This window comes from Ranitomeya variabilis, chromosome 4 (assembly GCF_051348905.1).
Source record: "Ranitomeya variabilis isolate aRanVar5 chromosome 4, aRanVar5.hap1, whole genome shotgun sequence".
Lineage (NCBI taxonomy): Eukaryota > Metazoa > Chordata > Amphibia > Anura > Dendrobatidae > Ranitomeya > Ranitomeya variabilis.
The window spans coordinates 700413413-700427740 of NC_135235.1; the positions used below are offsets into that span (position 1 = coordinate 700413413).

At 43.5% G+C, this 14328-nt stretch overlaps 1 protein-coding gene across 3 annotated transcripts in view; it reads right to left on the minus strand.

The window, feature by feature from the left end:
* Positions 1-585: 585 nt before the first annotated feature.
* LOC143766454 (oocyte zinc finger protein XlCOF7.1-like) overlaps positions 586-14328 on the minus strand; it is a 42297-nt gene continuing 28554 nt past the window's right edge. For 2 of the 3 annotated variants that reach the window (XM_077254167.1, XM_077254169.1), the window contains 6 exons: positions 5773-5922; positions 5476-5643; positions 5270-5393; positions 5089-5186; positions 4801-4891; positions 586-1882 (listed from right to left, as the gene is read on the minus strand). In XM_077254167.1, the coding sequence (XP_077110282.1) occupies positions 861-1882; positions 4801-4891; positions 5089-5186; positions 5270-5393; positions 5476-5643; positions 5773-5850 (1581 nt within the window). In that variant the 5' untranslated portion in view covers positions 5851-5922 and the 3' untranslated portion in view covers positions 586-860. Of the gene's footprint in view, positions 1883-4800; positions 4892-5088; positions 5187-5269; positions 5394-5475; positions 5644-5772; positions 5923-11830; positions 11901-14328 lie in introns of those variants that run through there. The other variant, XM_077254168.1, reaches the window with a different exon arrangement.

Here is a 14328-nt window from a genome sequence, read left to right on the forward strand (position 1 = left end):
TATGGGATATACTCACCCTCCGACAGCCCGCAGCTCTCAGCGGTGCAAGGGCCGGCCTCCGTTCCTAAGGATGCAATAAGCAAAGGACCTTCGATGACGTCACGGTCATCGAAGGTCCTTCGCTTACTGCATCCTTAGGAACGGAGGCCGCCACTTGCACCGCTGAGAGCTGCGGGCCGTCGGAGGGTGAGTATATCCCATATTTTTTATTTTTATTCTTTTTTTTACACGAATATGGATCCCAGGGCCTGAAGGAGAATCTCCTCTCCTCCAGATCCTGGGAACCATACAGGACCGCTCCCTGCACACGCCCTACCCGGCGTATAAGACGAGCCCCGACTTTTGAGATGATTTTCAGGGGTAAAAAAGTCATATTATATGCCGGAAAATACGGTACTTGTGTTCGAACATAATTTTTTCTATTTCTCTAAATTCAAATGACCACTACTGCACAAATGTTTACAGGATAGAAAGAAATCTGTATGAACCAGATTAATTTCTACCGATTTAAAAAATTTACTATGGGGGGCGCCGTTTTGCAGTTCGCCTCAGGCGGTAGAGAGGCTAGGTTCACCCCTGGCAATGCTCATGTGATGTAATAACCTCATGAGCCTCTGGAACACGAGTCCAGAAACTGCTTCAACGGCGTTAGCAAGGAAGGTGAGTATGAGTGCTTTTATTTTTACCAGGCCAAACATGAGGAATGACAAGAGATTGTACTAGTTGTGGACAAACCCTTTTAGAAGATACAATGTTCAGTTAAAACATTTTCGAAATTCTGAACATTAAAAAGGCTTTTTCCCTGTGTGACGTCTCTGATGTTTATTAACAGTTAATTTCTGGATAAAACATTTCACACATTAAGAACATGAAAAAGGCTTCTCCCCTGTGTGGGTACGCTGGTGTCTATTAAGATTCGATTTCCGGTTAAAACCTTTACCACATTCTGAACAGGAAAAAGGCTTTTCCCCTGTGTGGCTTCTGTGGTGGATAACCAACGCTGATTTCTGGTTAAAACATTTCCCACATTCTGAACAGAAAAATGGCTTCTCCCCTGTGTGACTCCTCTGGTGGGTATTAAGATTCACTTTCCGATTAAAACATTTTCCACATTCTGAACAGGAAAAAGATTTCTCCCCTGTGTGGGTTCTCTGGTGCTTAACAAAATTTGATTCATTTGTAAAATATTTCCCGCATTCTGAACAGAAAAAAGGCTTTTCCCCAGTGTGGGTTCTTTGATGGATATTTAGATTTGCTTTCCGGTTAAAAGATTTTCCACATTCTGAACAGGAAAAGGGCTTCTCCCCTGTGTGAATTCTCTGGTGCTTAACAAAATCTGATTTCTGGTTAAAACATTTCCCACATTCTGAACATGAAAAAGGCTTCTCCCCTGTGTGAAATCTTTGGTGCATAACAAGATTGCACTTCTGGTTAAAACATTTCCCACATTGTGAACACACAAAAGGCTTCTCCCCTGTGTGAGTTCTCTGGTGCTTAACAAAATCTGATTTATGGTTAAAACATTTCCCACACTTGGGACAAGAAAATCTATTCTCTGCTGTGTGAATTTTTTGATGTTTAAGAAAAGAGTTTTCAAGGGGAAAACTCCTTTCATTTTCTAAAGGTGAAAATGACTTTCTTGCTTTTGGAGCAATTCGTTTTTTAATGCTTATTTTGTGACTTTGATTTTCCTTAGTAGTCGGTAATGAATCAGAAGCCAGGACCTGTTTCAAAGGATCAGATGACAGGTCTTTGCTGTGAAGGGATGATGGTATATCTGGAGTCATGGCATTCACTTCAATTTTATCCTGTGGGATCTCAAGATCATCTGATTTAAAAATTGAAGATGTCAGCTGTCCCTCTGATCTCCTGATACAGTCATCTGGCAAGAATAAAACTAATGATTATTTTTGAATAAAATATCATTGAATTTTATATTTTTTAACATTTCTACTTAAACTATCTATAAAATTAGCAAGTTATGTAAAAAAAGAATTACTCACAAGACAATGACAGTTCACAGTCTAATAGAAAACCTGATAGCATGAACCAGTGGAGCATGGTGTTCAACTGTTTATTAATTCTGCCTCTAAAATTTAGAATAAAAGTCCACCCAGCAATGTTATGTGGGCAAAAATTATACCAATAAAAACTTTACTCACCTCACAAAAAAAAGCCCCGACCCAAGTCCATCATGTGTCAATGGAAAACCAGAGGTTTCCAAATTATTACTGGTTCAAATGCTCTTGAAAAGCAACATGGCTTCCACAAACCTATCCAGCAATATCCACTATCCCAAAATTCAAATCTCCTCGCTTCAGAGCCTTGCAGTTGGCTCAAACTACATTTAGCATCCATGTATTTGGCTTTACTACAGGGAGAGAAAGCCACTTAATTTATCGTGTGTATGTTTGTCCTGAAGCACAATCTGGGCACTTTGTGTTGGGTAATAAAATGGCAAATGTGCTATTTTCACTCTCCAACATCCACTGCGTGCTAATTTCCGTAAAGTGGCTGTGGAATCAAAATTGTCACTACTCCCTATAGATTAATTCGCAGAAGGCTATCATTTCCAAAATTTACTCACTTTATGGGGATTTCTACTGCTCTGGTTTTCTGCCATTTTGTTATATTAGGGATTCTGCAAATAGTGAGTTCCATCTCCTCTGGGATCTGCTACTGCAACATCTGCTTCTGTCACCAGGAGCCGCCTTATTAATTCTGCAGACGGCGCTGGCGATGTAGGAAACATTGGGGCCAGAAGCTCTGGGTGGCACAGGCCCTGTCCAGCCACTAAGATAAGAGTGCCTGGGACCTCTAGTACCATCCAGTCTGGAAGCTGCCAGATACAGCCTTGTTCTCTTCTGGTTCAGGCCTCTGTGCTCAGCTCCCAGCTTGTTTATGGACTACTCTTGTGTCTTCTGATTTTGTATTATCTCTGCCCTTCTGGTTAGCTACCTGATTAATCTTCTTCTCATCTCACACAACAGAAAAGCAGGTAACATCGTGGCTCAAGTTTAGGGGTCTCGGTGTAAGTCCAGATTTATGTATAGGCGTTAAAAGGTGATGAACAAGGCACTCTGTGGGATCTGGAAAGCAGAGTAGATAGTACCAAGCCTGTTCGAGGTGGATCTTTTTTGGCCTGCCAGGTGACCACGAACAGTGCCTCAATTCATTGGTACTGTAAGCTATTTCAGAAAGATCTGCAGTCAAATAGCTAAACGGCGTTCCTTCTCTTCTTAACTTGCCATGTGCCCAGACAGTAGTGTACAACCGTCTATAGGACATTGTCGGATTCAAGAGAAATTTGAAAATAATTTGCTAGTTCCATTTGTTTCCTATTATCCTTTGTGAAGAATTGCAAAGTTCTAACCATATAAAGTGACACACGTGAGATTTGAAAAATGGGGCCTGATTAAAAACAGAAATAAATAAGAGTATTTTGGGCAATAACTACTGTAGTAAAAAACTGAATATAGACAACAAGACATCTACTGAAATGATCAAGTGCAACAATCTTTTTCAATAAAAAAAATGAGTAACTAGTGATGAAACCTTTCCGGGGTAATTAGAGTATGGGGCTTGGTGGCTCTTGGCAATCTAAACTATCGTAATTGCCAATATTTTCTGTCAGATGAATTGCAAGAAATATTAGACATTTAAAGAGAACTTTTTATAATAGTGCAGAGCTGATGCGTCTTAATTATAGATCTCGGGCATTTGGCAGAGGAAACAGACTTTTTTTAAAGATACGAGGGAATTGTAGACTCACATAAGTGAGTCAGGCCGATCCCACCACCATCAAACTATTATGCAAAATGAACCTGTAAAAAAAAGACTTTTTTTATTCTATGTTGCATCTTTAACAACAACATATGTTTGAGTGCTTCAACACTAAACTGGAGGTGCACTCATTTATGATGGACCATTGGAGCTACTGTGAGTTCTGACTAGAAGAGTAGAGAAAGTATTAGTGCCCCCATTTCAGGAGAGATTGTGCAGTAATCTGAATTCCTTATAATCGAAAACATAATGGCATTTAAGACATGGAGTGAATCCATGAAACCAGAGCTCGAGCCATGCCAACACATCTCCTGCAGGCGTGAATAAATGTATATTAAAGCCATCAGCCATGCACAGCTTAGAGATATAAAACATTTCACCTGTGCCATGATATATGTAGTTTATCACAATCCTCCTTGAAGTTAGTTGGTTTAAAAAGAAATTGAAAAGTCAGGATAAAGGGAAACTCTGCTGTTATTGTACAGAAATTAACACTTGGCCTCACTGCACATTTAATGTTGTCGATCATAAAAGTGAAGTTTGTCCAGGAAGACTGGACCTGGTCTTGTAGGGACCATATGAGCACATTCAGCAGCACAGAAGGAGGAGAAGGTAGATTCATCCGATAATATCTCAGGGCTCTAGGAAGCCAACAGCATCATTACCCTCTGCATTCTTTTACAGGCCCATCATAACACTTTTCTTCAAGTGATTTTTTTTACTTGTTAGCACATTCCTCGTACACTGTAACTTGGCTTGGTAGTTTACAGATCTGGGCAGGTAAGGGTCAGCGCCTTCTAAACCCTAGGGGTAGGTGGATCCTCCAGGTTGTAAGTTCTATAGAAGAAGGCTTTCAATACCCAAAATAATTTGAACAGTTTTGGGTAATTGAATATGCCATGTTCTAGAAGCAAAATGGTGATAGTGGTACGAACGTACTACAACACCGATAAAGCAGCCACAGTCGATAACTGAGAAGAATCTGTGACTTTTCTGCATTTAGTCATTACTACTCACCTGGGTAGTCATATGTAACAAACTCCTCTTTACACCGCTCATCGCCCCTCACATATGTCTCTGTAGTATTAATATGGGCCAGATCTTCACCCTGAAACAAATATTGTAAAAGTCACAGACAGATGGAGAAGTCACATCTATGATCAGCTCTAATCCTGCCATCTCCACCGTTCTCATTACACAAGTATAAAACATATAATACTGTGGATAAGACAAGACTGAGAACAAGACCTTCACAGCCGTCTACACATCATAGGGGAGATCTCATGACACCTTCTCTCCATCTACCTGATGATCCTGAGGAACATTGGGATCTTCTTGTTTACAGTCCTGTGGAAGAAGAGGACGAGGACATCTGTCTGGTGTTGTCCTCTTACTGGATAGATCTGGAGGAAACACACACAGGGACTGAATTCATTCTTTACATACAGGTAATTATAGGCCGTGTGTGTTTAGTCCTATCTATTACCCGGTGATGTGAGGGGCTGGGGAACCTCCATTATGACGTCATTGTACAGATCTTTGTGTCCTTCTAAATACTCCCACTCTTCCATGGAGAAATAGACGGAGACATCCTGACACCTTATAGGAACCTGACACATACAATGATACAGTCATCCCCCGATCCCTTCAAAGCATTACTGTATAATGTCCCAGCATTCCCAGCAGTGTCACCTCTCCAGTCAGCAGCTCAATCATCTTGTAGGTGAGTTCTAGGATCTTCTGGTCATTAATGTCCTCATGTATCAGGGGATGCCCCATAATTGGGCTCAGGGATCTTCCCCATCCCTCAGACCCAGGGTCCTGACAGCGCTCACTAGAGATCTTCACTACTGTGTAATCCTGGTGATGGAGAGACACATTAATAAATCTCGCTACAGACATTTCCAGAGTCCTCACCTCTCCAGTTCTGTCCATCTGTTATTCCCATAGATAAGAATGATGTAATGTGACGTCATCAGAATCTCTCACCTCTCCAGTAAGCCGGAAGAGGATCTCTAGGGTGAGGTGTAATATCTTTTCCGCCATCTTGTCTCTGTCCATATCCATCCTTGATGGGTAAATCAGGAAAATTCTCTTCTATAGAAGATCTTCACTGAGAGGATCCGATATTGTAGAGACCTGAATGAGAAGATGAGCCGATGTAACATCATAAAATCCTGTGTAATAATACAATTACTGGAGATAATAAGGGAAACATATGAGGAGATTTATTATTACAGTATTTAGTTTTATTTTTTAAAATCCATATATATAAAGCAGAAAATCTGTGTGCGGTAGCACGTGGGATACAAATATTTTTACCACACAACGGACGGCACCATCACCCAAATAATATCATATCAAGAGGGTTCAACCAGCAGTATGTCTAAATTTAACCGATTCAACACCAAAGAGCAAGAAGGCATACAAAAGCAGGGATACCCATATAGTATAACAATTTGCATTGCACCAATTCACACTAAACCACAAAAAACGCAAAAGAATATTTTAAAAACATTTAAAATCTACAACGATAGTGCAAAACATCAGGAGCTACGGTCTTGCCTTAAATCTCAAAGGTGAGTATACAAATCAACGTGGGATGCAAATATAAAGCTCAGCACAAAAGCATTAAAGGGTGCACATAGGGTGCAGTCCAGCAGGTACAGGCATGGATACTGGCTCCTTAGATAGCCCCACGCGTATCGTCAAGTAAAAATGCCGAGATATAGGTATACATGATGACGGCGCCCTCGTGCTGACAAGCTGGAAGTGTTGGAATAACAGTGCGCAGGCGCTATAATTGCCATGGCAGCCAATACTATCAAACTCTGTGCTACGTGTCTATACAGCGACACCGCTGATAGTACCAGAGGACTGAAGATCATGGGTCTAGAGAGTGTCAACATCATCATCATCAGAGGGGGGAACATTACACACAGACTGTTGAGATGTGAGTCTAAATGGATATGCAGCGCCCCAGAGTCCTGGTCGTTGCAGTACTGTGGCTCCGCCGCTAAGGGGGGCTATGGTACGTCTGATGGCACTGAAGGAGTTCATCTGACCAGGTATCACATACACCAATACATTTCACAGTCGGGCCTCCAGGGGGAGCTAAGGGTGCTATTTATTAGGCCACTCCTCACCGTGTGGGTAAACTGGGGGTCAGGCAGGAAGTTAGTTCAGAAAGCTGACTGGGTTGGAACCAGGCAACACCTTGTGGCAGAGGGTGTTGTGGGGAAGATTCGGTAGGGTCCCTGTCAGGGGTGGGATCCTGACAGAGGCCTGGCAACAAGAAAGAACGTCACGGGACTGTGCCTGCTCAGCATAGCAGCGGTGCCCTAAGAAAGGATCAGAAGCGAGATATATTGTGCTGAGTGAGAAACGAGATCAAAGCAAAAAGGAGAATACCAGTAGGAGTCGTGCTGTAAGACCGAGGCAACATCCTACTGAGGCGCACAACCGGCAGCCGGAACGCCGAGGAAGTATTCATATATCTAGCTCCAAGCAATACTTCAAACCAACGGCAGGACAGTCAGTCACAGGCGGGCTGTCTCACCTAAATCACCTATGCAGACTTGGGGGACAACCAGTGGAGAGGGGCGACTCTAGGGTCCCGGAAGAGCTCTGAGCCTACCCGTCATACGGGTGCGTCCCAACCATAACACCGGGAGGGACGGAGGATTAGCAGAACAATATCTAATCGAGTTGTTGTGAGGGAACACGAGAAACAGACACAACAGTTGTGGGGACTATCCCGTAAGCACAGCAGGGGAGGACCACAACACATAGCGTTAGCAGGAAGGCACAGATTTCCACCTGCAAGGAGAACTCTGGAGGTGCCATCGGACCGGCCGGACTTGCGCAGCCTGGTGAACCGTATTCCGGACTGAGGACCCAGAGACCTTCAGTAAAGAGGTAAAGAGACTGCGACCTGATGTCCTCATTATTTACTGCACCGCACCACCACCACTATCCACATCTATCACTGTACGCCCCTCAGCAGGGTCATGGACCGGGTCTAGCCACCGTGACAACCCCAGAGCAGAGACTCAGAGGCCCGGTACCGGGTACCCCTCGGCCCTGCGGCAGTGGGGGCGCTACAGATATATGACTTACGAAGCATGGCCCTGTCCAGTTTGAATTAAGAACTGCTCTTTACGGGCTTCTACAAGCAACTCTAAGTGACTCTACTAGCTTTTGTAGCTTGATTTAAGGACATCCTTTATATTATTTAGGCACTTGGTAATTCTTCTTTACTCTGAAAATTGAATATACTTTCAGTATGGTTGGCTGATAGTTTGGCACCAAATATATTCGTTAGTAGTGCCCTTATAAGAACCTCCCTAGTGGAGAATATGCTAGCTTTGGGTAGGTAATTTTTATTATGTATTGGGTCTCGACTTTTGTCTATTTTGGGTTGGCATCAAATATAATTTACTGTCATGTCCCGTTGACATGATAGGACATGTTGCTGCTGTTACGTGGCCTAGACAAATTAAATAAATTTTGTTCTTGGAAGAACATGTTACATATACATTCTGATTGTGTCACTTGCAGCCAAGGGGGTTTCTCCTAGATGACACCCAGATTAATTGTATTTACCAGCTTTTTGATGTGATACCTCGTTGTTGTAATCTGTCTCCATTCAGTGTTATAACAAGGAGAAAATGATCAATGGTAGTGCACATTTTGGCCTATTAAGACTATATGTAAGATCAGAGTACGTATCCTCTATATAAAGGATGATTATTATCCTTTTTCAGATGGTTTCTGTTTAGATAAAAAAGGTTATAATTTAAAGGCGTCTTAACTTTGAATAGGTCTTTATCCCCTACATCTCCTTCCAGACCAACTATATACCAACTGATATTTCCATACTTTCGGTTTTATCAGCATGAGTGCGCCATCATATATATCTATGTCCCGGCATGATGAAGTCACAACGGTGACGATACGCATCGGGCTATCTCAGGAGCCGTTATCCATGCCTGTACCTGCTGGACTGCACCCTATGTGTGGTGCTATAGATGGTGTTCTATAAGCTTGTCGAGCCTTATTTTTGTTGATACTTACAATTATAATTTGTAGGGCAATCTGGTTTGCAATAGATCTCTACACATAGATTGCTCCTAGTGAGCCTCATGATCTTCATAGATTTGCGCGTGGATTGATGTATGTGTTCTCCTATATCTAAATATGAGGTCCCTTTATTTAGTTATACAGTCTCTGATATTAATATTGCTCTTATTTATTAGTATTGCCATTTACATTTTGACTGCATTATATTTGGTGCCAACCTTTAATGCTTTTGTGCAGAGCTTTCTATTTGCGTCCCACATTGATTTGTATACTCAACTTTGAGATTTAAGGCCAGACCGTAGCTCCTGATGTTTTGTACTATCTTTGTAGATTTTAAATGTTTTTAAAATATTGTTTTGCGTTTTTTTTGTGGTTTGGTGTGAATTGGTCCAATGCAAAGTGTTACACTATATGGGTATCCCTGCTTTTGTATGCCTTCTTGCTCTTTGGCGTTGAAGCACGTGAGATACAAAAGCGGCCCGTCTTTAACACCAGACTAAAAATGATGCGAACATTAAAACTCAAAATATCCCCCCTTTACAAGATTTGGCCCCCAGAATTAAAACTCTATAGAAATAAAAGATAAAATATGTGTTTGTGTGTTGAATGCATAATGACAGTTGCTGTCCAAAAGGTCCTAAAGATCTAGAAGGAGAGGGCCCAAAGAGTCACTCTTAAAAGGGAAGCAACCATATAGTCGCTAAGGTGGGCAACCTGATAAGTCGCTCTAGAGTCAGTAATTATAGCAATGTCTGTTGTAAAAGTAACTGGGGTCTCATTTAAGAAAATTGCCTCACAGTAAGATTGTTTTGGTTGCCCATAGCAACTAGAGTGCAGCTTTCAGCATTGAAGCTACTGATATAAAATGGAAGCTGAGCTCTGATTGGTTGCTATGGACAACTAGTCTGACTGTGAGGTAGTCTCACATTTACTGCTTTATATATATATATATATATATATATATATATATATAGATTCACTTATTACAGCTCTATCAGTGTCAGTGACTACTAAGGGTTATAATACTATGAACTGTTTTTTAAAATGCCGCCCAAAAAACAATCTATTTTGGGCAAGTTAATCCAAAAGCTAAGAAAGCAAAACTGTCAAACAGCTGAGACAAGTGAACAATGTTAGTCCTGGTTTCAAAGGAAATAGATGAGACAGGCTGAATCAAGGGATGTGGAAACATCTGAACAAAAGGATGAATGTCGTCAAAATGATGTAGGCAGGCTGACCTGAGTTTGGAAGTGTTTAACTACGACTCAGTTCGGGACTATAGGTCACATCTGACAGTCATAGTAAGCAAAATGGACGTAATATCAGAACATTGTCAAGCAAAAATGTTTAACTTTAAATCGCCTGGTATGTGGTGGTCAATGGTGAAGTCAGTTTGCCATCTTTATCTCTACCTCTCTAACCACTTCTTTCATTTACTGCAATTATTATTATTAAGAGATACAATTCATCTTTCCAGATGACGTCCTTTGGTAGGACAGCTGGACTTGAAGCAGGAATTATGTTGACTTTAAAAAGTCCAGGCACAAATATAACATAAATACAGTAGGTCTGATGCTTCCTGTAGCAAATCAAGACCCAACATTTTTACAAATTTACTGTTTGTGAGATGAACAGATACAAGCTGAGCGACGTTGTGAAGTTATACCTGAGAAAAAAGAAAGACATTGCTTTGAATCTACAAAGATTTTTCCATTAACACAATCAGTTAGTAAACCTTTTATAATACAGCCTTATAAAGAATGCGAAGTGCGGAATATCAGGCTGTAATAAGAGCAGACAAGACTCCGGTTGGTGGCACAAAAGGAGATTTACTTCCCCCAGTGTTAGTGAAGTAGCTATTGTAATGGTTGGACGGGACTTTCTAAGCCGAGATATAATTATTCAGAGACGTAGAGAACATGTTCAGCGTATTACAGAAACACATAGATCATATGATGCTCTGCAATATCCTATAATATTGTGGAACGGCCAAGATGGCGATCACTATAATCTAACACCGACTGATCCCAACACTGCGAGGCCGACCAATAAAATATCAGCTATGGACTTCTACACCTACCGAATAATGATCAGACAACAATGGAGGCAACTTTCTCATCAATGTGTAGTAGATCTGTATGCCAAGGTGGAGAGCGAGCGTCTTCTGTACATACAACTGAGCCAACAAACACTTACAGGGAGGCCATGCCAAAAGCGTGGTCTGATGGAGGATGGTCCACACCGGGACCTGACATTGCAGGAGGCGTCCCTCACTCGCTTTCCTCCTCATCTTCTAACCTGCGCCCTATAATACCTACAACCTGTGCACCTTCCAGTCCCCGGGCTCTGTGGGACAAATACACAGAATATCCTAGAGGAGATATCCATAGAGAGCACAGGAGAGGTAATCCGGACTTAGACATAAATGTCACTGCCGACAGATCCACCACAGTCCTCCTGACTCTAGAAGAAAGGAGCCAATGTGTCAGTAGTGACCCTCTAATAGCATCAGGTCACCGGCACCAGCTCCACCAGCCTTTGTGTTATGGGAGAGATATTCTGGGAGAGAAAAGCCAGGATTTGGGGAAGATGAGGGGATTTGTCCCATAAATAAGCCTCTTCTGGTTGATGACCACAGATCGGGGGATTTGGCAATTATGGCTCAGATTCCAGGTGGGAATAGGAGACGGTTTTCCTTGATGCCCCAGGAGGTTCCAGTAAAACATTCTCATTAATTTGCTGCTCTCAGAAATTCCCTCAATCAATAACATTGCTCCGGCCGCTGCATCGTCTGGGGTTGTGGCCGCTCTCTTAGATGGAGGCGCACGGCTCAGTCAGCACTAGGATTACCCCTGAATCTAGTGCTCTTGGAATCTCCCGTCTGTAATATCACTAAGATCTATGAAAGGTCTGGGGGGATCCAATCACTTAATGGGGGGAATTGTTCTACTGTTTGCAACGTTACCTGTTCTTAAAGGAGCAGCACCAGCAGAGGATCTGAATACTTGTCAGCACAGCAGAGTCCTTCATACACTGAGGCCCCTGATCATGTGACCCCTGACTCCTCCCCTCCCGTGACCTCATCACAGGTCCTGTGCGCACAGACCAGCCATATATGTGGAGTGCAGCTCTGCAGGTGGAGGTAGGTGCTGGAGATTCCCCATTACTGGGGGGGACATTAACCCCTTCAGCACTGAGGAGACTCATTTGGCGTCCCTGTGTGGTGTGAACAGTGAGGTAACGGCTGTGGACAGAATGCGGCTTCGCTGGTTCCACATTATTTCCACTCAGACACCTGCAGGATGAGAGGACAGAAGCCCAGAGAAGTTCTCCCACAATGCGATGATTCCTCTCCTGGCTCCAGCACAATAATGTAGATACTAGTGATGAGGGATGTTATGATCCCAATGGCAGAGGATCTCTGATATTCCGGCAAGATAGCAAAAATATAAATACTGCTCTAGGGAGGTGGAAACTGGGCTAACCGCATACCTGATCCTGACACAAACAACTAAAAGTAGCCGGTGAACGTGCCTACGTAGGTTCTAGACGTCTCGAGCCAGCCGGAGAACTGACTACCCCTAGAGGGAAAAAATAAGACCTCGCTTGCCTCCAGAGAAATTGAACCCCAAAGATATAGAAAGCCCCCAACAAATAATAACGGTGAGGCAAGAGGAAAACACAAACGTAGAGATGAACTAGATTCAGCAAAGTGAGGCCCAATAGTCTAGATAGCAGAAAATAGATAGTGGACTATGCGGTTAGCAGAAAACCCTACAAAACATCCACGCTGAACATTCAAGAACCCCCACATCGACTGACGGTGTGGAGGGAGAATATCAGCCCCCTAGAGCTTCCAGCGAGTCAAAAAATCAAATGTAAAGCAAGCTGGACAAAAACACTGAATAATGCAAACGATCCAAATTGTACAAAACAGACTTAGCTTTTCTTGCATGAGGCAGACTGAAAGGAATCCGGAGGAGACCAAATAGGTCTGGATACAACGATGCCAGGCAAGAGACTGAGTCCAGAGGAGACTCAAATAGGAAACACCCGCTGCTTAACGACACAGCTGGAGCTCAGGCCTGCAACAAGACATACCTAACACAATACCGTTAGTGACCACCAGAGGGAGCCCAGAAACACAGTTCACAACAGTGGGAGCCATTCTCCACTACTCGATCCGGCATCGGGGGCTCGGACAAGCTTGTTACTGGAGTATCGCAGGTGATGGAGCGCCGTGCTCGAGTTCCCAGCCAATAAACATGCGAGGATTGCCCGCCATACACGGTGATGATGCAGCCATGTTGGCTACTGGTATTACTGTGACTGTCCGGCCGCGTCACGTTATTGGGTTTATAGAAGACCCAGTGACGCGATGCTCGGCACACCGTCCTCAGGAAGCAGGTCAGGGAGAGTTGTTACAGGACGGAGCGCTTAGATTATTGTCAGCCCCCTAAGTATTTTAAAGTTGTATCCTTTATTGTCTTTCATGTGCTTGTAATGCCGCAATCACTGGCGGGTTGGAGAATACTCGCTTGGCAACAGGGTAAACGTAGACAGGCACGGTTTTTCACATAAACAGTCCATGTGGTTTATTATACACTCAGCATAAACCACTGTAGGCCCTGTTACGTATCACAGACCTCACATAGTCCTTAGCACTTCATGGTATACGGCTTTGAAATGCAGTCACTAAACCCGCCGGTCCTCTTTCTCCAGTTATCGTGGGTGACCGCACGCTGAACAGTTCATTAATGTCCATGGAACACAACAGGCACCAACACACGACATTAGGTTGCAGTCTCTAAACATGCTAGACCTTACTCCATCCAGTTACCATGGGAAACTGCACAGTTCCCATACTCTGGGTTACCTTTCAGGAGCTCCTGCTCCACACGCTGACTCCTGTCAGTACTCTCTCCTGGGGAAGCTGTCTTAGTGGGATCACTGTCCTTGTGACCAGGGCACTCACGACAGTCCAGATGCAGAAGAAACAGTAACCTCACCCCCAAACACAGTGCCATCACGGACTCTGCAAACACGGCCTCTCTGTGCGCTATTCAGGACGTCCGTCCCCACTTGGGACCGTCCAACACACAGGCCTCCAGGTCCAAGGCCTCACCATGTGCTCTTCAGAGATCCGGTCCTGGGGAGAAGGAATGAATGCCGGCTTCAGCACCACATGCTGGTGACAGCGCTTAACTCTAGTGCTGTCTCCTGCATGGTCCGTGTGGTCCTCAGTGGGCACACAGGCGCCGCTCGTGTGCCAGACTGATGTGCCACGTGAGCACACAGTCACGGATAACTCCGGTACCGATTTTTCTGGTACTGGAATTATCTGGACGTGTGAGACTGACCTAAGGGTATGTGCACACGTTGCAGATTTCCTGCGGATCCGCAGCATTTTTTTTCCATGTAGAAACGCTGCAGATCCGCAAGTGATTTACAGTACAATGTAAA